Raw genomic sequence first — 25777 nt, 5'->3', positions numbered from 1 at the left:
AGTGAAGAGAATTACTGATCGGGCACAAAGTCTGCTCCATTTTTATACTTCATTAGTGTGGTTATTATCATCATTATTGGGGAAACTAAATTGGCCAATATTCATCTGGCTTTTAATTATGTTCATTTTTCAACCTTAGCACTGACAACAACACCAACAACAAAAATCTATTTGTGTGTTAAGCAACACAAGAATCCTGTTAAATTATAAAACGCTGGCTGTAGTGACTCATTGCTCTGCTATGTAACTGAAGAAAAAATACAGTACTGTATTCTTGCATAATAAATGTTGAGGTTTTTAAACTGCCTTTTGAGTCATCTGCTTTTTGAAAAGAATGGTAAAGAATTAAGAGATAGTGTGTGGCGACAAAGTTTTTTTTTTGTTTGTTTTTTTTAAATTTTATTTCCCCTTGCCAGCACCTCAGAGGGTGTGCATTCTTTTCTATATTTATACATCTGCTTTTTGTACATTTATTTTAATGTAATATAAGGGGTGACATTTTTCCCAACAGTATGTCAGGAGCCCCGAACTCCTGATTATACTATTGATTTACTTCCATTCTATATCTCAATAGCAGGAACACACACAAATCACAAATAGTAAGATTCTCAGGTCTACTGTATGGCCAGACCCAGACAAGTACACATACATACAGAGACGCATGCGTGCACAGCCACACACACACACCTGAATGTCAGTAACAGAAATAGGATTATGAAGATTGATGATTGATGTCAGTAATGCAGTGAAAGCCCTGTGTGTCTTTGTCCTCTGCCTGACACCCTTCAAAACTCTGCTAATCCCTGTGGTTAATACCTGAACATGCTGCTCCAGCAGACATTTGTTTAGTGGGGTACTACTATGGGGTTCATTTTTTGACAGAAATCTCAAAATGTTTTCTCAAAATTTTATACATGATTAAAGTAATAATATATAGTAATAATATGACACTTTTAAGATACCTTAATATTCACAGAAATTGACGGAGGTTTTAATCATAGCGCTATCCCTCTGATTAAGCAGAACATTGGGCCTTTGTCATCTGCGGTCCGGCCTAGTCTGAGGAACCTTGACATTTGACAAATCCCTATCTTTTGAAACTCACATCAAATCACTGACCAAATCATGTTTTTTCCACCTACACCTGTGGTAGGCTATCTCAGTCAGAACTGGAGATGATCATCCCTGCCTTCATTTCCTCCCGTATTGACTATTGCAATTCACTCTTCTCCTCAATCAACAAATCTGTCCTTCACTGCCTGCAATACATTCAAAATGCTGCTGCTAGGCCCCCCGGTCTCTCAGGTCTATCAACCAAAATCTGCTATCCACGCCACACACTCGTCTGAAGACGTGTGGGGATAGAGCCTTTGCTGCTATGGCACCCAGACTCTGGAATGTTCTGCCAATCAGCATTAGGTTTGTTGTATTTTTACTTTATTTTATTTTTTAGACTATTTTACTATGCCTATTGTTTATGCACATTGTAAAGCACTTTGTGATCATGTCTGTGAAAAGCGCTGTATAAACAAATTTTATTGACTTACTTACTTAATTGATAACCTCTATGGGCCTCTAAGGCCTAAGGTCTATGATTAGGCCTAGACTATTTAATGTGATAATATTAACATTTATGATTAAAAAAAATAATTACAAACAAATTTGAAAGTTGATTAATGAAATGTTGAACTTTTAAACCTGTAAACACAGGTAAAGAGGCTGAAGGTAAACCATAGAACATGTCCCTTTTCATTTCAATTTAAAAAAAGCCACAATCAGATTGGATCACCCCGGCTTCCGTAGTCAAAGTAATCCAGTCTTTACAACAGTTTTTAAAGTCATTTTGGTGTAAAATTTGTTTTCTTTTAGCAACGATATTTTCAGCGCGAGTAACACAGAAGTACATCCGGAAGAAAGGGAAGGGACGATTTTATATCATCTGATGTGCGTCACTGCGATAATTTTATTGGCTCATAGATAGGGAGTTTTAATTAATGTTAAGTGTCTGTCATTGTTGGTAGTAAGCGAGCTAGCTGGCTGAAATCAAGCTAGCTAGCTAGCTTGGAAAAATAGTCCGCCTTGTCATGTTCTGTTATGTTCGCTTCGCGCAGCTGATATAATAGTGTAGCCAGGATACGTATTACAATATACGTGCGTGCGGGAAAACAAGCTTGTAAACAGACAGATACCTTGTTAGCCACTGATGCTGAAGAACTCTAACGTTAGCTAACGTTAACCCTACAGGTCACTGCAACTGAGTTGTTACAATTGTATCCAGTTGCAGATTGCTAGCAACAAGCTAGCTGGCTTGCGACAGTTTGTGTCGAAGTAGAAAATACGGAAATGGCATCTACGTATGGCCGACACCAATTAATTGACTGGAGTTAATGGAAAAGAAATTCAAGTTTCGGGCGGCAATGATTGTCTGATACACAGCATTTTGTTGACTTTATATACCTAGAAAGAAAATATTACAGATAACTTCGCTGATATTTTATGCGAGTCTATTTGGGTCGTGTAACCCTTGCAAACAACGAGACGAGCTTATGAAGATTAGTCAAAACAGCAGGATGTCAAAGGGATTTACGGTGGTCATAAGTGAAAAACAAAACAATGCCTGCCATCAATACCAGACAATTCGAGATGATCTCCTGCACTTTATGCCAAAAAACTAGTAATCGGTAGTGTGCATTTCTACTGCTTTACTTGGTATAGTTTAGATGATAGGGTTGTACACCGGAAGAGAAATCTATTCAGCTTGCTGTTCGATTGTGAAATATAAGTTACTTTACATTTCATAAGCACTATGTCTGGAGACAGCAGCAGCAGCAGCAGTAGTGGAGAGGACTCTGATAAAGAGACCAGGAAGAAAGTATGTACTGTCAAACACGAAATCACTAATGGTAAGTAACAAATGAGTTTCACCCACTATCATTAATCTGTCATAAATCTGTGACTTTTCGCTCACTAATGTGCCTCATATTCTGTCAGTGCGATGAATGAGGGCTACACTCGTCTTAGCATTCTGCTGCCGTAATATGTTGCTATTACTACATTACGTTGTATGCCAAACAGCTGCAGACCCACCCTGTTGATGGCATACATGAGAAACCAATATTCTGGCTTTTATTGATATTCTGCATTGATGCTCTTTGGTACTGAGTGGCATCTCGGCTATCTGGGGAGAGCCTCAAGTAGCCTTTGTGTATCTGTGTGTCTCACTGTATTTTTAACTTTGCCCTACAGCAAACCTTACAGGGTACACTGAAAAAGTGGGTGTGGAGAACTTTGAACTTCTGAAAGTGCTGGGCACTGGAGGTAAGATACATAATACTGATTCATTCTTGCTGGGTTTTTTTTGTGTGTTTTAAGATCTAAAGCCACCCTCAACCGATTGATCAACTTTACCCTCAAATGGGTGTAGCCTATGTTAATTTGGGAATGTATGCTGTAGGACCAGGCCTGTATGTACATGTGCTTTCTGCTGTGTGGATGACTGATAACTCTGTGGGGCCGGAATGAGAATCAAGCATGCCAATGGAAGCAAGAGTGTTGCTCCTGTACTGTCCCTTTGTTTTTTCTGGTTGTTTTCACATTTATCATCATTTTTTTTTATGTCTTTTCTTTTCCTGTGCTGTGCAGCTTATGGAAAAGTGTTCCTCGTGAGGAAGACAAGTGGTCATGATGAAGGGAAGCTTTATGCTATGAAGGTCAGTACTGCAGCTCCAGTCTGATTATCCAGTGTTGTATACACACAGTGGGCCCTTCTTCAACACACACCTGATATTTTATTATAGAAATCTTAATGATCCTAAAAGGTGCTGTTATTACCCAGTGTGGTTTAATCCTAATCACGAGGAAGTATATCGCTCAGTGTTTCTTGGCCGACGTTCAGATGTGCACTCCCTTTATGCTCTCCCTCATAAGTGGACGCACCCATGTTCAGTTAAAAGTGTAATAATGGGGAAGATCAGACTAGGTGGATCCCTTTTGTCATTCTGTCCTCATTAATTAGAGTACCTTCATCTGTAGGTGTTGAAGAAAGCAGCCATTGTACAAAAGGCAAAGACTGCCGAACACACACGGACTGAAAGACAAGTTTTGGAGCACATTCGTCAGTCTCCCTTTTTAGTTACACTGCACTATGCCTTCCAAACGCAGACGAAATTGCACCTTATACTTGGTAGGTACTTTTTCAGACATAAAAGCATGACACATTTGACATTATGGTTTTTGTATTTTTTTTTTGGCTTTGTTTTGAAAATGATGTGTCTCGATGCACGTTTCAGGTGCTTGATTTACTTGGTTGTGCTGCAGTACTGTGTTGCAGGGATATTATTAAGATATACCATGCTGTCTCTTCTAGACTATGTTAGTGGTGGGGAGATGTTTACCCATCTTTACCAACGAGACCACTTCTCTGAAGATGAAGTTCGGATCTACATCGGAGAGATCATCCTGGCCTTGGAGCATCTGCACAAGGTAGGACCCTCAGCAGGTGTTGAATGTCTGTCAGACTTGTGCAACAGGATAATCTTTCTTGGACAAACTGAATTATACTATAACTATAAACGTTTGACTCTCTGCTGTGGAAACAGTGCAAAATTCTGTTCTGGGCTAAAGAAAATGAGTTTGGAAATGATACATTTTTGGGTTTACAAGTCCCGGTCTAGCGTCCAGGTATGCATGTATTGTCTTTCCAAGTATGACATAATTCAGATGTAATGTCAAGAACAAACAGTACAAACAGCAACTCTGCACGAAGACACAATCTTTGCTCCTCACTTAAGTTCAATTCATTGAGAAAGAGCTCTCAGGATTTGTTTCTGTTGGATAACTAGGCTACTTTGTGAATCTTCTGTATTGGTGATGTTAATTTCTTAAGTCTGAGCTTCATGTTAAGGGTACCAGCTGATCCTGAAAAGTGTTAAAGGTTCTGAAGGCCATTGTAAAAAGTCCATTGAATTCACAGGCTTGTGTTCAGATTCCTCAGGAGGTGCAAGGCATGCATTAGGGCATGCACCAAAATATCAACCAGAACCATTTGCAAGGAGACTGACTGAGCTTGCCCGCTCTGTGTATTTGTGGCTGGCAGATATGCTAATGGGATTGATTATATCTTGTCAGTAGCACGCATGGGTTGTAGCGTCACATTTCATTTTGTCAGAGCAACTGAAGGCCTTGTAGGTCCTCAGAGACCCTGTGTTTTCTGATTTTTTAAAAACATCCTCAGCTTCTCCCAGGGCTTCAGTACTGCACATATTTTAACTAGGGGTTTTAAGCATGCAAGTTTGGTAGTCTTTATATGTTGTCGATCTCCATGTTGTTTGCAATTGACTGTTTTTATCTTCTTTTGTGCTACATTTGACCGTGATATTATGTCAAGTAATTTATACTGCCAAGAATTGAATCTATTGACATACCACTCAGAGTTTGTAAGTGTTGTTGTCTTTACACAATGGGGCTTCGGTTGTTGTACGGTCGGTGTAATTATGAGCCTTTCTGCACTTGCGATGCATTTCTACTTACAGATGAAAATCTCTTGAAACACAGATGGAAATATGTGGACCAAATGAGTAGAATTTACATTGAATTGTAACCAAAAAATAATGAAGTCATTCTTGTCCACCTGAATCAGTTTTAGAAAAAATGAGGAAATGGACATCATTTGTAGTCTGCAGAAGCAGCTGGTGAAGGCTATTATAAGGAAACTTGCATGTGTGCACCCACCTAGGTCGTGGCATGAGTTTTGTACAAGCCTTGCTCCTTGACTATTCTGATAGGGGGAAAAAAACTGCTTCCAGGCATGTCATGGTATTCCAGTTTTAGTAACTGGATGAAAAAACACACACACACACTGTTCACTCTGTTCACTGTGCAGCAGTGCTGTGTCCACATGGAGAACTCCATTTTGATGGTTGAACACTGAACACAGAAAACAAATTTGCAGCCAGCCTATATTGTTTTTAATCGGCGAAAGGTTGACACACAAATATGACACTAAAAAAATCACCATGTCATCATATCAAGTACACAACGTGATCAACTGAAACAGGTGTGGGCCGGCTACATTGTCTATTGATAATGGCAGTTTCACTACAGTCAAAACCAGTGTAAGATGCGTAGAGCATCATGGGAAATAGGAACCAAGACGTGCACAGTACCCCATTAGGCACCCTGTCTGTCTTATGTGATTTGCAATTCAACAACCTTTTTAAATGAAAGTGTGTAAGCTGACTGACTTTCGGCTTGTTCCTGTCACCTCTGTATGAAATGTTAAGCAGTTGTGCTGTAGCTTGTCCATTTCGAACAAGCACACTGAAAAACGACACGATGCCTTGGCCAAATGTGATGATGTGTGGTGATTTTGAATGGCTGCTCTGAGAATGTGTTTTTAAGCTTTGGGGGGGAAATGTGTCTGCATGATTGAGGAAAACCTGTAAGGTTGTCAAGCTGTAAATGGCTCCACTTTAAAGGAATTACGGAGCACAAATTAGCCATTTAAATGTAATGGCCTCGCCGCTGTTCTGTCAAGGCTCCCCAGCAGAATGCCTTTATTACAGCTTTGGGTACTGGTCAGTGTTGTAGTTGTACGGTCTTCTTTATTTTGATTCTGTTTGGCACAATCTTTTTAGCTTGGCATTGTGTACCGGGACATCAAACTGGAAAATATCCTGTTGGACAACGAGGGGCATGTGGTGCTGACTGACTTTGGCTTGAGTAAGGAGTTCCTGGAGGAAGAGGTACTGTTGTCTTTGTACTCAGATTATGTGATTAAACTGACTACAGCTAAACCAAACCAACCTAGTGAGACATCTCTGCTTGGATGGTGGGGGAGGCTGTATCTGTATTCAATATTTTGTCAAGCAAATACACATATACACTCGATAATAGCATCATACAGTCAAGAATAAAGACACAGAGAATTGTTTTATTTAGTCCAGTTGCCCAGATGTCTCCAAGGATGTAGTTATCTTATACATTGGAATTTTTAAAAATCACTGATCTTTTGGACCATTTGTTTGCGTTAGTTAGAAAAACCCCTCCAGCCTCTCCACAGATTATGCCTCTAATATAAGTAATCTTGGAGGTATGTGACAAAATCTTTATACTTTATACCCGATGAGTCTATATCAGAAACATTTGTAACTGCAATTCACAAGAAAACATGGTCAACATGAGCTTTACCAGACAAATATTAATGAGACTAACATTAATACATCCAAATGTAATGATGATGAGGCAGTAGAATGGTGCCACCCTTTTGAAACAAATGTTACACAAATGGAATTTAAAACTCTGACCTTACTTTGAAGAAAGAAGAAAGCCAAAGACAAGCTATGACAAGATAATCAGTATTTTTATCATGCATATAGAATAAGGTGGCTTGAATTTTTACACTAGACATTTGTTAGATTTGATAAGAGCTAGTGCCAGTGTAAAATCAAAAACTAGCATTTCTGTCCACTATGTTTATTTTTGAACCAGACACTCATGTCCACTATGTTTATTTTTGAACCAGACACTCAGGCACACAATGTATGCCATTTTTATTTAATACCTCCAAATTGGTCATTGGTTCTGACCTCAGTGTTCTAATGGAACACTCTGTGTTAGCAGAAAGAGAGGACCTACTCGTTCTGTGGCACTATTGAGTACATGGCGCCTGAGATTATCCGCGGGAAGTCGGGACATGGCAAGGTAAGGGGGCTTCCAGCCTTTCATGCACTCTGAATACAAAGTTATTCTCGGCTTATGCCCACCTGATCTGGTGTATAACACTATACTGTATGTCCTCTCTGCTATAAGCTCAGACTACAGGACCATTGTGGTGTTTGTAAATGCTGCATCAATGGGGTTTTCTATTATACAGTGAACAAAATAATTTTGATATCTCATTGAGTTGTCACAAGACACACAAATGCATAAGAATGGCTGCCAGTTGAGCTTTCTTACTCGTGACATTTAGTTAGCTTTGTAATTGTGGTGTTATTAGCGAGTGTCGGGCTGAGCTGCATCATGGGAAATGGAGCATTCGTTGGCAATTATTGCCGTCTGTGTACTCTAGAGTGATTCTCCATCCATGCTAAAACATGGCAGACAATTGACCTCAAAACCTAGACAAAGGCTGTTTAAGCGGGTAAAATTGACTGAACAGCTATGTGCAACTAATCAAGGGCACCATTGATGAAGTGTCGCCTAGACCTGCTCCAATTTGGGTCTGCTTTGACCTTCTGTGTCCTGTCAATACTGTTTTTTGTCCTTTCTGTTCCTTGTCATTTTTGTGCATCCTCACAAACTCAACCCTGTTTCATTCCTGTCTGTGCTCTACCACTGCTGTGCAGTCGGTGGATTGGTGGAGTTTGGGGATCCTCATGTTTGAACTGCTGACTGGAGCTTCGCCGTTCACCTTGGAGGGCGAGAGGAATACGCAGAGCGAGGTGTCCAAGTGAGTCACTGTCTGTCAGAGCCACTTCCACAAGCTTCCCACGGTCACTGAAATCCTTTGTTGTTTTGAAATTGGAATTTTCCAAAAGTCATTAAATTCAGTAGAATTCATAGAATTTGATTTTGTCTTATTCACAATGAAATAATCATACTCTTCCATGGATAATTTTGCAATTTTACTTGAATTGACATAGCCTCACTAGCCTATTAGAAAAGGAGTGAAAAGGTTGCATTGGGATTAAAGTATGCAATTTTGTGCACTGGGTTATTTAAGGACATGGACATTTCAGTAAGGTCCTTGAAAAGACGTGGAAACATTTTTCAATGCTAATGAAAATTGGCAGCAACCCTGCTCCAGTCATCTGTCCACATATGGTGTACTCATTTGTCCTGCCCTGTGTCCATCTTATCTCTCGTCCCTCTCTCTGTCTGTGTCTCAGGCGGATCCTGCGCTGCGAGCCCCCGTTCCCGTCCATCATCGGTCTCCTGGCACAGGACCTCCTGAGGAAGCTGCTGGTCAAAGACCCTCACAAGCGACTCGGCTCAGGACCCAAGGGTGCTGACGACATCAAGACTCATCCGTTCTTTAAGGTCCTCACACCACCACTCTTCTATCTATAACACTCATTAACTTCTTTAACACTAGGTATATAGAATACCGTAATTACCCAACTATTAGCCGAGGTTTATACATTGATTTTGCAAAATTTCTTCAGCTATGAGGTTAATACACGGGGGCAATTAATATGGTATTAATATGTTTTTTCGTTTTTTTAACTTGCATAAAACACTGTCCTGCAGTTTATACACAATGTGGCTAATACACAGGAAATTACTGTAGATGTGACTGTATTCCGTGATGTATAGATTTTTCAGATGCTCAGTGTCAGAGCAGATGTTTAGAATGAATACCCCTTTATGTAGAGAATAACAATACAGCTTATCTAAAAAAAAACAAGTTTCTTTTACTTTATATCCTTTTAAGGGAATCAATCTTGCCTCACCGGATTAGAGTGTTCTGGTTTTAAAAAGAAAGAAAGAAAGAAAAGAAAGCTGCTGTCTGCCATCTTGAGTGGAGGGTTGTAGCCAGCCAGCATACTAGTGAGTTGGGGGGGTGGGGGGGGGGGGGTTGGTGCAGGTCGGCATGAGGCTCTCAGAGGTATTATATGTACTGAAGAACATGAAATGAAATGTACGGTCATACATCCAAAATGAGGGGGAGCTCTGTTGAAGCCATTTCTCTTTTTTCCCTGATGGTAATTTTGATACCATAGATTTAATAGAGACCCAGTCAGACCAATAGTATGAAAAATCAGGAACAGAGTTTATTTACAATGATGCACATCAAGGGAGAGACAGCATGACTTCACCTAAAGATCCATCAGCTGCTCTAACTAGACAAGGAAATAGTTAGGGTTTAAGTATCCTTCCAGGCTGACGGGAGATGGCGTTGGTCATCCCATCTCACGTGGACTACACTGAATCAGACCCTGATTAGTGGCAGCCTGGCAATCCGGAGAAGATAGCTACTGACGCAGCCATGCAGAACAGTGAAACACTGCAAAGTCATAATATTCCTGCTTATCTCTAAACACAGTCACACACAGATATACACAGGGACAGTACAGATATTACATAGAATCATACTTTTAGTATCAAAGTGACCCACTAATGAGAAATGCAGAACATTAAACCACATATTGGAATATTGGACATAATGTTCTAATCCACTTTCTCTCAGTCCCCCTTTTTCAGCCTTTATGGCTGGAACATTTCATCAAATAGTGTCACTGGGAAAATGCACAAAATATAAATGATTATATTTTTGAAACAATTGTTTCATCAAAGTTAGTCAGATCCAAATAAGCAGGTACATGACTAGATATATGATTTAACTGATTTCTTCATAAGTCATGAAAAATAGATACACATGATTGGTGTACAATAACAACGACAGTAAATCAAAAATAATTTATTTGGTCAATCCCCCTAAACTATTCAGAAACTCGTCTATATAATTTCAGGTTGGGATAATCCCATTGGTGTACCACCTTTTCAGATTATCAACCGATTTAGAGGCATCAGGACATAAATCACATGTATATAAAAATAATAAGTTCTGAATCAAATACTCTCAAGTTCCCCTTTGACACCAAACAATAGCACAAATCTGATTGAATCAGAATGAGCCTACTATTTAACTGAGAGTAATGCAGTAATTGTGTCTCTTTACCATGTGTAATACTTAGGCAAAGCTGAATATAAAACCAAAATACATAAGAAATGTCTCTCAGCAATTCTCAAATAGAACCCAATAAAGGAAATGAATCAAATGAAACAACATGGCTACATGTATAAAAGTGACCCTGACTGTCTTGATTTCTCACAGGGTGTGAAGAAAAGTTTATATACCACAGAGTACCAGTGATAAAAACATTAACCAAACAGTTTAAGGGCGGGGGAAAAACAATAGACAAAAGAAAAAGGAAAAAGTAGAGTCTGTAAGGCTCCCCCTTTTGATCACTCATTGCACCTGAAACAAAACACATAGATATACATATCTGTGCCCAAGGCCCCAGTAGTGCTTCCTAAGTTTCAGCTAACATTATTAAAAAGATTTCAATTGCAATACTGCTATGATCAGTCACCAAATTAGTAATTAGCAATGAAATATAAATTCACATGATCATGATCTTCATGGATACTCTTTTTTTCTTGTGTGCCTCATATCAAGAATTGTTTATCATACAGCAAAGCTAAGTTATCTTAACCTTTTTCCACATTGTTTAAAGCAGGCCTAAAGGAATGTTTAAAATAATTTGGTTGGCTAGGTGTGTGTCCAACATGTAATAATTTTGTTGTGCAGTAAAATGTCTCATTCAGCACCAAACAAGAATTTTTGCCGACTGGTCACCTGATAAACTAGTTAGATGAAGCTAGATAAAGTTTTACGCTGTAGCCCAAATCAATGACAGATAACGTGACTGACGACCACGATAATTTCGGTAGATTTTGCAAATTTATGTGTTAAGAAGAACGTTTTCTGTTGTTTATGTTTTGTTAGGCAACATGTATTAACACATTCATTTGTGACAGAAGAAACGGGAAGTTCCCCATTACCTGTGAAAAATGCCCATCTGCATTCATGTAATGACAACAGTCAGTAGCCCACTATAACTCCTTCTCGTACTGTTTGGTCTCTTTATTGTCTTACAGATCAAGTAAAATCGTACAGTTTGCCCTCTAAGCCCAACGTGTAATCATTTTGTTGTGCAGTAAAATGTCTCATACAGCATCAAACAACTAAGCATTTTTAGCCGACTGGTCACCTGATAAAGTTTTACGCTGTAGCCCAAGTCAATGACCGATAACGTGAGGACGACCACATAAGCTACAAATAATTTCGGTAGAGTTTGCAATTGCAAATCTCTGTGTTAAGACAAACGTTTTCTGTTGTATAGGTTTTGTTAGGCAACATAAATTAACACATTTTGGTCTCTTTATTGTCTTAATTGTATATTGATTTACTAATTGCAGCACAAGTCAAATTTCATTCAACATGTGCGTGTAATTTTTCTTTTATAATTAAGTGTTCCACGTGTGCTAAAAAGTGCCCCCCCCCCCCCGAGCACCTGCCCCCCAAAATGTCTGTGCACGCCACTGTCAAGCGTAACTACACCCATAGTCATACAACTCAAGCGTGACTACTCAGTCACTTAATCAAATGTTGGTGGTTTGTTACCTTACTTGTTGTTGTGAGCAGATCTCTCATATATTAGAATCTCAGGCTTCTCTGAGTATATCTTATTCTAGGGCTAGGGCCTGAATCACCAGGGGAAAAAAAGGATAGGATGGGCTGTAGCAACCTAACAGCCCTGGTCTGCTTGTAAGTCTCTGGTTTACTCGTTGCTGCGTGTTCAGCTCCCTTACGGGTGTTTCCAGAGGCCCATCCCCAGAACCAGGACTGAAAGATCACCCCCTCCATTTTGTTCCAAAGGAAGAAACAAAACACTTAGGACGGTAGAAATTATTCAAACAAAATAAAATAATTAAGGCATGTTGACCAAACACAAACCAAAACAAAACATGTTGCCACTCTTGACTGTTAATATGGTATGCTATCAACATCAAAATGTAATTTTTCAAAATAATGTAAGACCCCTCTGACAAGCATGCTGTCCATGTGTGGCTGCCACAGACAGACAAAGGTCCCAAGTAAGTTAACTTTCCCTTAACAACGCAGATGAGGCGGAAGTTTTCTTAGATTCAAATAACTTTGCAGCTCCGAACAAACTATGCCAAATAATAGTTCAAGCAGAGACAGGTTGACACTCAGACATGTTAGTATCAGAGAGTAGCAGACAATTGCAAAGCACACTTACACATAACCCGTAGGTCAGAAACATACATAGACGTACATGTTGAGACATAAACTCATAAACTCATGTTCCTGATTGGTTACCGTAAAGTGACTGGTCTCAAAATTTGACAGATTTTCCAATTTAGCAAACCCAGTGATTGTGATCACTCACCCAGACCCGTACTCAAATCATCTGTAACTCTCCGGAGATTCGTTGACGTAAGCCCAACCTGTGTGCGCACACAATTTGTTCCTTTTTTTTGCGGGCCGATAGCTGCTACAACAGACTACCACCCAAACTGTCTATTTTTAAGACAGGAGCTCTACTCAACGCAATCATAATAGCACTTTAAAGGAACAAAACGTACTACTCACCGAGAGCGCTTCTTTCCAGCGGGCTGAGGGATCACACACAGTAAGTTTGGTTAAAAGAACAGTCCTTAATTCAATAGATCAATATAATCCTTATCAATCTTGGTAGAACCTCCATAAACTGATGGTAATTTTGATACCATAGATTTAATAGAGACCCAGTCAGACCAATAGTTTGAAAAATCAGGAACAGAGTTTATTTACAATGATGCGCATCAAGGGAGAGACATCATGATTTCACCTAAAGATCCATCAGCTGCTCTAACTAGACAAGGAAATAGTTAGGGTTTAAGTATCCTTCCAGGCTGACGGGAGATGGCGTTGGTCATCCCATCTCACGTTGACTACACTGAATCAGACCCTGATTAGTGGCAGCCTGGCAATCCGGAGCAGATAGCTACTGACGCAGCCATGCAGAACAGTGAAACACTGCAAAGTCATAATATTCCTGCTTATCTCTAAACACAGTCACACACAGATATACACAGCGACAGTACAGATATCATACAGTCATTACATAGAATCATACTTTTAGTATCAAAGTGACCCACTAATGAGAAATGCAGAACATTAAACCACATATTGGAATATTGGACATAATGTTCTAATCCACTTTCTCTCATCCCTTATCTGTATTTTTCCCTCTCTCTTTTCCTCTCATTTTTTTTCTTTCTCACTCAATCATTCACTCACTCATGCTGTTAATTGCTTTTATTTCCATTCTTAAATAGAGAGACACACACACACACACACACACACACACACACACACACACACACACACACACACACTGCACTGTACACTTCATTAATGAAATATTTACATACATGCAGGGGCTCAACTGGTCAGATCTGGCCGCCAAAAAAGTTGCCAGCCCCTTCCGTCCCGAGCTGCGGAATGAGCTGGACGTGGGGAACTTTGCCGAGGAATTCACCGGGATGGAGCCAGTCTACTCACCCGCCAGCACCCCTCCCAGTACTGACCGTCTTTTCCAGGTACATTCTGTTCTCCCTCCCCATCTCCCCACAAGCCCTGTGCTGTGAACTTAGACACCTGCAAGTTGGAAATAGAACTGGGTTTGCGAGGCACTCCATTATTTTAGCACCTTAAATATGCTGTGTAGGTAGATATTTTATTCTGTCAGGAGCTGTTATTAGGCCCCCTAGAGATTTATCTTAGTTCTCTTGATAAATGTATGATGCATGAGGCCGATTTGTCCTCTGTAACTAAGAAAGTTTAAAACCATGCAGCTCGATTAATGGGGAGCTGGCTTTGAGAAATCACCACACACACACACACATACACACTCACACTCACACACCATCTTTTGCTTGCTCTCCCTCTAGGGTTACTCCTTCATCGCACCGTCCATTCTGTTCAACAAAAACGTTGTCATGGGGGACTTCCTGGAGAACCAGGTGAAGGTGGACAAGCCAGGGTCAGCCACGGTGCAGCGCAGTGCAATGCTAAAGGTAGGGCACGCAGCTGATCCCAGTGCAGTGCAATGCTAAAGGTAGGCCACACAGCTGATCCCAGTGCAGTGCAATGCTAAAGGTAGGCCACACAGCTGATCCCAGTGCAGTGCAATGCTAAAGGTAGGCCACACAGCTGATCCCAGTGCTGAGATTTCTCATAAAATCTCTTTTAAAATCTCATTTAAAGGTGATCTAAGCGGTTTCTAAGCTAAAACATTTTTCAGTCACATACCTGTACAGCAAACATCTCCTCACAATCCGCTAGCTGTCTATCCCCAGAATACACTGTAAAAAACACAGTCTCTGTAGCCAGCCCAGTTTCAGTTGTACAGGAGGAAAGGGAAAGGAGAGGCAAGCTAGCTCTCTGTTTTGTTTGAACGTCAACAGAAGTGACAGTACTCAACATCGCTTAGAGCACCTTTAAGAACATCAGTGGTTCAGTGAGATGGGGGTGGCGAGACTTGGCCAATGCTTTTTATGGGGGTTCACCAGGCAAAAGGAAGTCATAGTCTTTTGGTCCTTCCTCTTTAAATCTGCTGTATTTGAGCGCAACAGCCTGCCAAAGGCCTGCTTCTCAAGTAGCTGGCTGTTTGTATAGCTCTCTAAAAATGATGGCATTTTTGCAGTAATCTCACCATCTTAATATGATTTAGATTTTTTAAGAAAAAAAAAAGATGAATTCACATTTACAGATTCATGCTTATGTGTGCATATGTATTATATGCTGTGCACACACACACAAGGGTCTTCAGCTCCATTAGTGAAGCTAGTAAATATGCTCTGTGCTGAAGTGTGCCCCCCCCCCCCCCTGCATCTCTGTGCCTGCAGGACTCTCAGTTCTTCCAGCAATATGAGCTGTGGCTCCAGGGCCCTCCGCTGGGGGAAGGCAGCTTCTCCGTGTGCAGGAAGTGCCGACACAAGCAGAGTGGCCAGGAGTACGCCGTCAAAATCGTCAGCCGTAGGTGAGCCAAAGGACCCCAACACACACACACACACACACACACACACACACACACAGACACACACACACACACACACACACACACACACACACACACACACACACACACACACACACACACACACACACACACACACACACACACACACACACACACACACACACACACACACACACACACACACACACACACACACACACACTCTCCAAACACTGCCTTTAATACGGATCATTTACTGTTGGCCTTCGGCACTGCTGGAGAGGCTTATCTGGATGGCGCTGTTGGTTTGTTGGTGTCGTTGTCACAGTGTGTGTGTGTGTGTGTGTGTGTGTGTCTCATAAATGTGTGTTACAGGATGGAGTCGATGACACAAAAGGAGATAGCGGCCCTGAGGCAGTGCGAGTCTCATCCCAATATTGTCAAACTCCATGAAGTTTACACCGACCAGGTAAATAAAGACACACACACACACACACACACACACACACAACAGCAACAGACACACAATCTTACAGTACATCTTACATACGCTGTGTGACAGCAACGATAAACACAGAAGCAAATGCAAAATGATCTTCAGTATCACCAACACTATTCCTTCCACACCCCTGTTTGTATGTCCTGTCGCTTGTCATCTGATGAGCTCATGTTACCCCACCCCCCCTCCTCCACCCTCTCCACAGCACCACACGTACCTGGTGATGGAGCTGCTGCGTGGCGGGGAGCTGCTGGAGCGCCTCAAGCGGAAGAAGCTGTTTGCGGAGTGGGAGGCCAGCAAGCTGATGAGCAGCCTGGTGTCGGCCGTCAGCTTCATGCACGAGGCCGGCGTGGTGCACAGGGACCTCAAGCCAGAGGTGGGTGGGGGCGCCACTCAGGCAGCCAGCCAGCACACAGGGAGCTACCATCCCTTTACGCCACAGTGTGGTGTTTGTATTGTACGGTTCATACTTGAATTATGTTCACAATATTTCATTGTGAAAAAAGGAAGTAATACACCAGCTCAGGTGAAGAAGAATGCAACATTCAGGAAAAGATCTGTCGGCTTACTTAGATGTTCTGATGGCTAAGTGTTGATTCATTTCTTGTGTCTCTGCTAGCAGAATTGATTGGTGAGAGTCTGAAATGTTACTAGGAAACACAAAACTGACATTGATGAGTGTTGTTCCAAATTTGCGTCCAATCCGCTCCATTCCCTGGTCTCTTGCATAATTCTAGCAGTGTCACCCATTTCTGTGTCAAACCCTAAAGAAAACAGAACAGAAATTGTACTGCCGGTGAGTTTCATCTCCACCTAAGACAGGCACTGTAAGGTGGGGGGTGGGATCTCTCTTTCACTCTCACTTACACTATCTCTGTCACATACACACAAACACACACACACACACAAACAAACACACTCTCGCCTGACAGAAAGACATTTGAATCAAGAAGTGGGGTGGGCGTCAGAAATGTTTGTGCTTTCACCGTGGCAGGTTGACGCAGGCATTGTGTGCGGTGGTCGAAAATAGAGAGCGGCTGTCTGGCAGTCGTGGAACGGGGAGGCGGCGAGTCGGCAGTCTCCGAGGCGGGCAGCTGGTGCGAGACAGCTCTGTGTGATTGTAATGAGAATGTTCTAGTCGTTGATCTGGCTCACTCCTTCGATTGCCATGCTTTTGTTCGGCTACGTCTGTCATCTTCCAACTTCAAGCCACCGCGGGGGGGGGGGGGGGGTAATTGAGTAAGAAAAATAAAAAATATGTGTTTTTCACAGGAAATGACCGGTATGAATCACCTCTTCAATCAGACTGATTAACAGCTACTGAAAGTGTGTATGCAGATGCCACACGCTTCCTTTGTGCCTGCAAATAATGCATTCATTCAGACTGTAAAAACGTTTTGCTGTCCTTCCATTCGGTTGCAGGGTCTGACAGTCCCAGTCCGCAGCATGTGTGGTTTCCACACACACACACACACACACACACACACACATACACACCGTCTCTCCTGCCTACTCTCGTCTCACGGCTGCCCTGTCTGTAATGTGCTTGTTAAGCGGGCCCACCGTGCCCCTGGCATGTTTGTCATGTTTGCTCCCCAGTGCCTCCCAGGCTGCCGCGCTCAATTATTAATTTAGGTCGCTTGTCGCGCGGCGCACGCCTCGGCGTCGGTGCGTTTGTTGCTCGGGCTCTCCGTGTTCAGATGTGCTGTTAGTCGGGGAGCAGTGAGCTGATGGTAGTGCGGTCGCGCTGACATGAACGCAGAACTGGAGATAAGAGGCGATTAGACGACCACAGCCAGTGAGTGTAGAAAACAGAACAGTGGAACGGTTGAATTTATGAAGACTGGCCCAATGTGTAACCTGTGACCAAACACTGTAGCTATTTTGCTAGTTTCACTCTTATTGAACCTTCAGATTTCACATACAGTGAGCAAACCGCACGTTTGTCATACAGTATTTAGGTGAGCGTGAATACGAAGGGGGACTGGTAATCCACTGTCTCACTGCTGTCCCTCTGTTGCACGCAGAACGTGCTGTTTGCGGATGAGGGCGAGGACGCGGTGCTGAAGGTGATCGACTTTGGCTTCGCCCGGCTGTTCCCGGCGGGCAGCGCTCCCCTGCAGACGCCATGCTTCACTCTGCAGTACGCCGCCCCGGAGCTCTTCCACTCCACCGGCTACGACCAGGCCTGCGACCTCTGGAGCCTCGGCGTCATCCTGGTACGTACCTCCTTCCAGACCGACCGCTGAGAACCAGCTCTCAGTTGTATTTCACTATAGACCTCCACACTGCTGAGAATGAACTCTCTTCAACTTAACTATTTTTATAGACCTCCAGACTGCTGACAAACAAACTCAAAACTCTAGACTCTAGATAGATAGATAGATAGATAGATAGATAGATACTTTATTGATCCCCAAGGGGAAATTCAAGGTCTCAGTAGCATACAGACATCACACACACATTCACTAACAGCAGAAAAAAGTAATTAAAAGTATATAATATAAAAAACACAGCTAAGCAATAAGGACGGTAGAAGATAAAGAATATACTAAAATACAAATTATACTAAATAACACAAAATCTAAATCAAGTTTAAAAACAGTATCCACATAGTGGGTGATTAATCAGGAGGCGCTTGCAATGACTGAGACTCTAAACTCTAGACTCTAAACTCTAGTTGACTTTACTCTAGTTCTGCTGGAGGGCAAGAGGGAAGAGGAGGAGCAGGGGAAGGAGAGGGAGGGCAAGAAGAGGCATTACTCTCTAATTATAGAGATGTTCAATAATTACTGGATTCATCTGGAATACTTTTGTGTGTGATTTAGCTTAAGCCATTAAAAGAAATCATTATCATGCTCATCTACCATGTCTCTCCATACCCCTCTCTCTCTTTCTCTTTCTCTCTCTCTCACTCACTCTGTGTGTGTGTGTGTGTGTGTGTGTCTTTCAGTATACCATGCTGTCGGGACAGGTTCCCTTCCAGACCGAAAAGAAGGGCATGACCTCGTCACACGCCGCTGACATCATGAAGAAGATCAAAGAGGGAGACTTCTCATTGGATGGAGAGGCGTGGAGAGGCGTGTCAGAAGAGGCCAAAGAGCTTGTGAGAGGTGAGAGGATATCCGGTGCCGCGTGTTTAAAACCCATCACAGGGGAACTGAGCTAGACTCTTTAGATCATGATGTGACCCACCATGGCACCATGTAAAATTACAAAAAAATACATCCTGATATTCTCACATCATCATTTGATAATATTTTTGGAGAAAAGGGCAATGAGTTCTTTAACTTCCTACTCTATGAAGTCAAAATAAGTGTATACTATGTAGTGCACATCTAGGTCAACATCAGAAACTCAGAATGTTCTAGAATGTTTTGCAGTGATTAAACCCGTCAGGCCATTATCCCCTATGGTATGACAAATCAAATCAACCCAACAAGACACTGATGATTAAGCACTTTGCCCGTGCGAAAGACAAAGGCACACTTTTCCCATGACCACGCGATTGTACGGCTTCCACCTCGGCCCTGCTGGCCAGTCTGCCGGGCTTTTGGCATGGAGGCTACAGAGGAGTCCACATTTCCTCGATTTGTAGGGTGGTGCTTGACCCAGTTTGTCATTTGCTCCTGATAAATGAATGCATAACTAGCTTGGAGTTATTGGCACACATACACACACACACACACACACACTAGTAAGTTGTGCAATGTCTCCCAGCCCCTTTGTAACTCTCATTTCCTCAAATCACACACTTCCTCCGACAAACTGTCAGCTCCCTTCACCACTTCGCACACAAACTCGTTGTGAGTTGCGCTTGCTTGCGCCTTGAAGTTAGTGAGTCTGACAGTTTCTCACTGCTGGCATGGGCAACCTGATCGTACACAGGTTTTCACTTAGAACGTTTTCACTTTGAGTTGGGAGGCTGAGATGTGTCATTGCAGTTGTCCTAACATTACCTCAGGTTAGAACTGTCATTGTTCTATTAAACAGCAAAAAGCCCTTTTTCATGTGGCAGTCTTTCCGAACACCCATGTCTTTCTGTCTTTCTTTTTCTCTCTGTCCCTCTCTTCCACTCTTCCTTTCTCTCATATCTTATTCCTCCTGTTCTGCCCATCTTCTTACTTCTGGTCTGATGTGTTTTTCGCTGTCTTGCATGTTGGGCACTGTAGGCTTATTAACGGTGGATCCCGAACGTCGTCTGAAGCTGAGCGATCTGAAGGAGAACGGCTGGCTCCAGGGCGGGGCCAACATGTCGTCCACCCCGCTGTGCACGCCCGATGTGCTTGAGTCCAGTGGCCCCACCGTGCGCACTTACGTCAACGCTACATACAAGGTACAGATCACCCCACCGCCCCCACACCATAGTTCTACAAAGTTCATCATTTTCAGAAGTTGGGTGTTGTTGCTGCTGCCTGGGTTTTGCTTTAGATGTTGTGAATGCAGTGGGCCTGTTTTGAAAAAGATGACTTGGGGAACTAATAGCAGTCAGTTGGAAGGTCCCTCCATATCCCTCATGGGCCTAGTTGGACAGCTGATATAGTTGTATTGCAGGGCTTAAAGTGTTCAGGCGTGAGCTGGTATGTGTAAGATTTGAAAATAGGCAATGAGACTACAGTATATATGGCGTCATAAATGTCTGGTAACTTCAGGCACAGATATTTGTATTGAAATAATCACTCACAGTGAGCACTGTGTGTCTGTCTCTCCCATTCCCCACAACCTTTTTTCCTTCTGTCTCACACAGGCATTCAACCGGGGGAAGCGAGAGGGCTTCTTCCTGAAGAGTGTGGACAATGCCCCTCTGGCCAAGCGCCGCAAGCTGAAGATGACCAGCACTGGGGTTGAGACCCGGCGTAGCTCCTCTTCCTCATCCTCTTCCTCCTCCTCGTCCTCCACAGCAGCAGCGGCGGCGGCGGCGGCAGCAGCCACGCTGGCCAAGGCCCCGCTGCGGCAGACTGTCCCCCCGAACTCTGACCCCTGAGTCGGCCTATGGCTAGAGGCCTCTGAGCGTGCCCCCTCCCTCCCTCCCACTACTACTACCACCATCACCCAAGCTGAAGAAACCTACAGGGCTCCAGTGTGACTGAATCACCGAAGGAGTCAAAACTCTTTTTAAATCACACCCATATCCAAATTACAGACATGTAATTGTGGCGTAATATGCCGTTTGGGCAGTTACATGGTCTGACCGCAAAGGGCTTAAAGTATGCACTCATTCTGAATGGATATGTGAAGTCTGTTTCTTTTTTGGCCAACCTTGGGGTTAGCAAGAGAGTGGAGACAACTGTTGTATATTTTAAGCAAAAATTTTTAATTGTTCAAAAATTGGTGTCGAATTGTTATTCGCTGTTGTTGACGTTGGCGCTTCTTTAAACCCGCTGGTCTAAAATCGTTCCCGCGCTGATTGTGTCGTCTGCATGTTACCAGTGTTGAACTGCCGAACCCTTTAGTCTCGTTTATTTTTCTTTTAGTTTGTTTTGTATCGTTTGCCCTTACGATTGAATGTACCTTTAAAAGAGTGGAGTTTTTCTATGGCACCGCGGTGCTTTTTAAAAAATATTCTAAAGATATTGTAGGCAGAGTTGTTTTAAAAAGGGACACTTTGAAGATAGATGGGAAAAGAAGCCATGGGAGAGTTGAAGCCATAGGTACTGAGAGGAGAGGACCTTTGTGTGGACCCCAGACTATAGACCATCTAATAGGGGGCAGGGTAAGAGTAGCTATGGCACATAAGCAGCGTTTTACATCAAGGGTGGCTTTCAGACAGTTTCAGAGGCTTGATGACAGATTGTTTTTTTACTTGTTCCATCGACAACAGCAAATAACTACTAGGTCTGATTGTCTGGGTCAGGCGTACAATCTTTCTCCATGTGCCATTGTGAGCTTACTAAGTGCATGCCTCTCAGTATAATGTGGTGAATACTCTTAACAGCAATCGTTAATATTCAGTGTTCCTATGACTGAACCCTTTGCTAACAACTCCCTGCTGTGCTTTCATGGTGCTATCGGATCAGTCTGTGATACCACGAGCCCTCTGTATCCCCCCAGAGTCCTTCGAAGTGTGTGTGTTTGTGTGTGTGTGTGTGTGTGTGTGTGTGTGTGTGTGTGTGTGTGTGTGTGTGTGTGTGTGTGTGTGTGTGTGTGTGTGAGTGTGAGTGTGTGTGTTCGCTCGCTTGTGTGCACCCCTTTACAGGCGCCCTGCCACCCCTCCCCCTGTCCAACCGCTCCCTCACTGCCCTCGCCATGGGAGCGTGAGGCGCTGCCGGACTTCTGCTGCTGCAGGCGGGGTGATGCAGTGCTGGTCACCAGAGTCCAGGCCACGAGTAGACTGGACTCTGCACGTGTTTTTAAAAAATAACAAAACAAAGGGCTCCATCATGCATCCCAGGCTGGGTACAGACAGTGACTCCACACTCACACACTCCCAGTCCTTTTGAACCCCAGCTGGAGAGATGAAGGTCTGAGGGAGAGGGATGGAAAGAAGGAGAGAGCAAGAGAAGGGGAGAGAGAATAACAGAGGGAGAGGGGCTGACAGAGGGAGAGAGAGACGGAACGAGAGAGAGACTGACAGATAGAGAGAGAGGCGGGAGAGAGAGACTGACAGAGGGAGAGCAAGAGAGAAAGAGGAAGAGACTCCACTTGTCTGCCTGCAGGTGACCATATGCCACCAGCCACCCACCCACTGTGTTTAAAATGTCTTGCAACCCTGTTCCTCCTCAATTTAATACTTGCATTAAAAAAAACACAACACTGAATCTGTGTGAGCGCTGAGGGGAGCAGATCCAGGGGTCTCTTCATATGGATGTCTTTCTCCATACACTGATAGGATACCTACTGGAGTTTTTCATTACAAAGGAACACTTTTGCCAAGGACAAGGATATTGTTGTGTGTGATCAACATTTTCTTGAATGTCTCTTTGGAAATTTTAATGTAGTACCTGGTTTATGAGATGATTGCATGCATATTTATAGAGTTATGATCACATATGCAAGGGCGTTTTTTTTTTTTTTTTTTTTTTTTTTTTTAAAGCTTCGGCACTGGTTGAGATGCCTGTATAAAAATCATGAGACAGCATGTGAGTTCACAGGTCAAGAGGGCCATCTTTATCAGAGAGTGCATCAGAGTCGGGTTGTGGCCTGACATCCTGGTCTTACACATGTCAATCATGCTCTCTCGACTGTGGTCTCACCATTTGTATCAGACACCAAATGAATTGTTTTTAGTATTATCGGAAATGGGATTCTCGAGCAAGATGGTTAAATGACACTGGTCATTTAAAAGGCAGTCATTTGTAGTTACTCTTTTTTATTATTGTTCAATCTTCAAGTCGCACAATTTTAATCTTTGAAAATATGTTTTCTTTTTTATCAGCTTAACCTTTAGTATTTATTGCCTCTGTTCTGCCTCCGTGTTCTGTTGATGTTTCGGTAATGGTTCTCTGTTCGGCGCCTCGTGCTCATTCATGTTGAGTAATTATGTAATTCTATGGAATGTCTTGCTGCCTTGTGCTGCATCAGTAAAAAAGACATCTATTGTGAAATTATGGAACTGTGCATTTCTGATTTTAGATAATTTTTCACACATATAATTGTCAATGATTTTATGTCTACAGTTTAAAATATGAGAACGCTACTTTTTTGACTATTAGTAACTGTTTTGTGTTATTGTTCTGTCATGCATGTACTTTTTTCATTTAAATAACCTCTTTAATAAGTTATTCTGCTCTCTCATTTTGCCAAAAACATTTTGTAAAAACAAAAATTTAAATTAAAATCATAATTTTCAAAGTGCTCTGTATTCAAATAATGGCAGGTGGTTTGTGTTGCATCATGGACACAGTTGAAATCGAGTGTCAAATTACAATGCACATACTGAAATGTATCTTTTTTTTCTAGTTGTATTATTCCATTCAATGTGCGAGAGCCTTATAAAATGTCACATATTATATGCCGATGTACTACCCAATTTGTTTTCTTATTGTGAGAAAATTAGGTTTATCTTAAATCCACGATTAATTTGTCATACTGTATTTTAGCCTTCAACATTTTATTACAGTAGTACAGCCATTTGAATCATAGCTGTAGCTTGGCTGGTATAATGCCTTGCCTTGGTTCCTTCATATCGACAGTCATGCAGTTCAGCTTGATTGGCACCAGGGGTCAGTGTGGCGCTTAGCTGTTTTGATTTGTCTGGCACAATAAAGGCAGGAGGAAGCCATTGGATTACTTGGCCATGATGTGACTGCCATCATGTCATTAATCAAAATGAGCTCTGAGTGGAATCATTTGCATAGGAAATTGTGATATATTGAGCATGACACAGATGGATATGGATCGAAAGCTAAATCAAAACGATTCCATCAATTACAATCCCCACTCTTGGTCGTGACCCAAGGTTTGTCTTCATATATGCTCGCCGTACAGACAGCCAATGTGTAATTTGTTGGAAATGGACTTTCGGGAATATTGTCCCTAACCAGCCGGGGCTACGGACAGTGGAACCGTCTCTCTGGCTGTCGCTCACATCCTCGTTGCCTGCCAGACCGCAACAACCGGCTCCCCACCGCACGCGCGCTCTCGCAGCTGCACCGCACACTAGGCCGCGAGAGAGAGCCTGCTAACCTGTCACACATACTGACTTTGTCTTACAGTGTGTTTCCCCACAAGGCCGCTGAATAATTCACAGAGGTAGTGCAGCCTTACCAGTGTCAGTAAGTGCGTCAAGGTTGATTTCATAGCAGATCCTCCACTTTCCTTTTCTCCTCATCAAACTTTCATCCCGCGCTTTCCAAAAACGCTCTCCATTATTAAGCAGCTAAACATGACAGGACCCATTCCATGGAAGACGCCTAGGCAACTTCAGTGTTCACGTGGAGTTGTCCATTTGAACTTGAGGCCCAAAGGGATGGATAAGGCATTTCTTTGCTTTCAGGTACCTTACCTAGATGAAGGGAACCTAAAAGGTGTAGGTAGGCTACATAAAAGGGTATTACTCTACCTGCGCTGGTTGGTCTGCATTTCATCTCGAAAAGAAAAGGGAAAGGCATGCTTTGAAAATAGAAATGAGACCATAGTTGTACAGTTAAGCCCACCTTCACAGAAACAGATTGTAGAACTGAACTGGAAGTGTGTGTTGGAGTTATTTGACTTTTAAATGAAGTAGCCTAAGTGCAATAAGTTTGCACAGAAAATATATGTATATATGCCATCATGACCATTTGTGTAAAACTGCTTTAGAAAGATGCCTATAGTGGTACTTGATGCCTACTGAAAAGATATATCACAATACTTCTCAATTTATGGTCGGAATGATAAATGTTCTCCCATGCTACTGAAAACAAATAATACTGTTACCCTAGCCTTAAAGTGTGACAAATATAAGCATAAAGATAAAGTATATTGCATAGCATTGCATAGATGTTATGGCTTTGCGTTGTTCTTACATGTCATAAAGAATGTATGTTATAGTGACAGAGGAATTACTACAGAGTCCAACATTGCACAAAAGCTAAAGATGTTTCATTTGTGTGTGTGTGTGTATGAGTTTATGTGTTTGTAGAGGAATGACAGACAGTGTCAGTGTCCTTATGCTTTGCTAGAGACAGTGCTGAATACTGCATTAGCCAGATGCCAGCCACAAACACAGTCCAGGCCAAGTACTGTGGGTTATTGGTGGGGA

General features: G+C 42.4%; 1 protein-coding gene across 1 annotated transcript; it reads left to right on the top strand.

Annotated features, from left to right (window-relative positions):
- The first annotated feature begins 1816 nt into the window (after positions 1 to 1816).
- rps6ka4 (ribosomal protein S6 kinase, polypeptide 4) lies at positions 1817 to 24044 on the top strand. The gene is made up of 18 exons (XM_076275108.1): positions 1817 to 2903; positions 3247 to 3318; positions 3643 to 3710; positions 4033 to 4183; positions 4367 to 4482; positions 6636 to 6743; positions 7621 to 7701; positions 8346 to 8449; positions 8889 to 9039; positions 14014 to 14175; positions 14527 to 14652; positions 15484 to 15617; positions 15972 to 16065; positions 16301 to 16471; positions 18123 to 18314; positions 19049 to 19208; positions 20268 to 20431; positions 20843 to 24044. Exons 1-18 carry the CDS (start codon positions 2807 to 2809, stop codon positions 21077 to 21079), a joined length of 2388 nt encoding a protein of 795 aa, XP_076131223.1. The 5' UTR covers positions 1817 to 2806; the 3' UTR covers positions 21080 to 24044.
- The last annotated feature ends 1733 nt before the right edge of the window (positions 24045 to 25777 follow it).

The sequence above is a fragment of the Alosa pseudoharengus genome, unplaced genomic scaffold, assembly GCF_046254945.1.
Source record: "Alosa pseudoharengus isolate Yale_2024_CS ecotype anadromous, Long Island Sound unplaced genomic scaffold, YU_APseudo_1.1 YU_APseudo_1.1_scf_8, whole genome shotgun sequence".
Classification (NCBI taxonomy): Eukaryota; Metazoa; Chordata; class Actinopteri; order Clupeiformes; family Clupeidae; genus Alosa; species Alosa pseudoharengus.
This window is presented reverse-complemented; position numbering and strand designations above follow the sequence as displayed.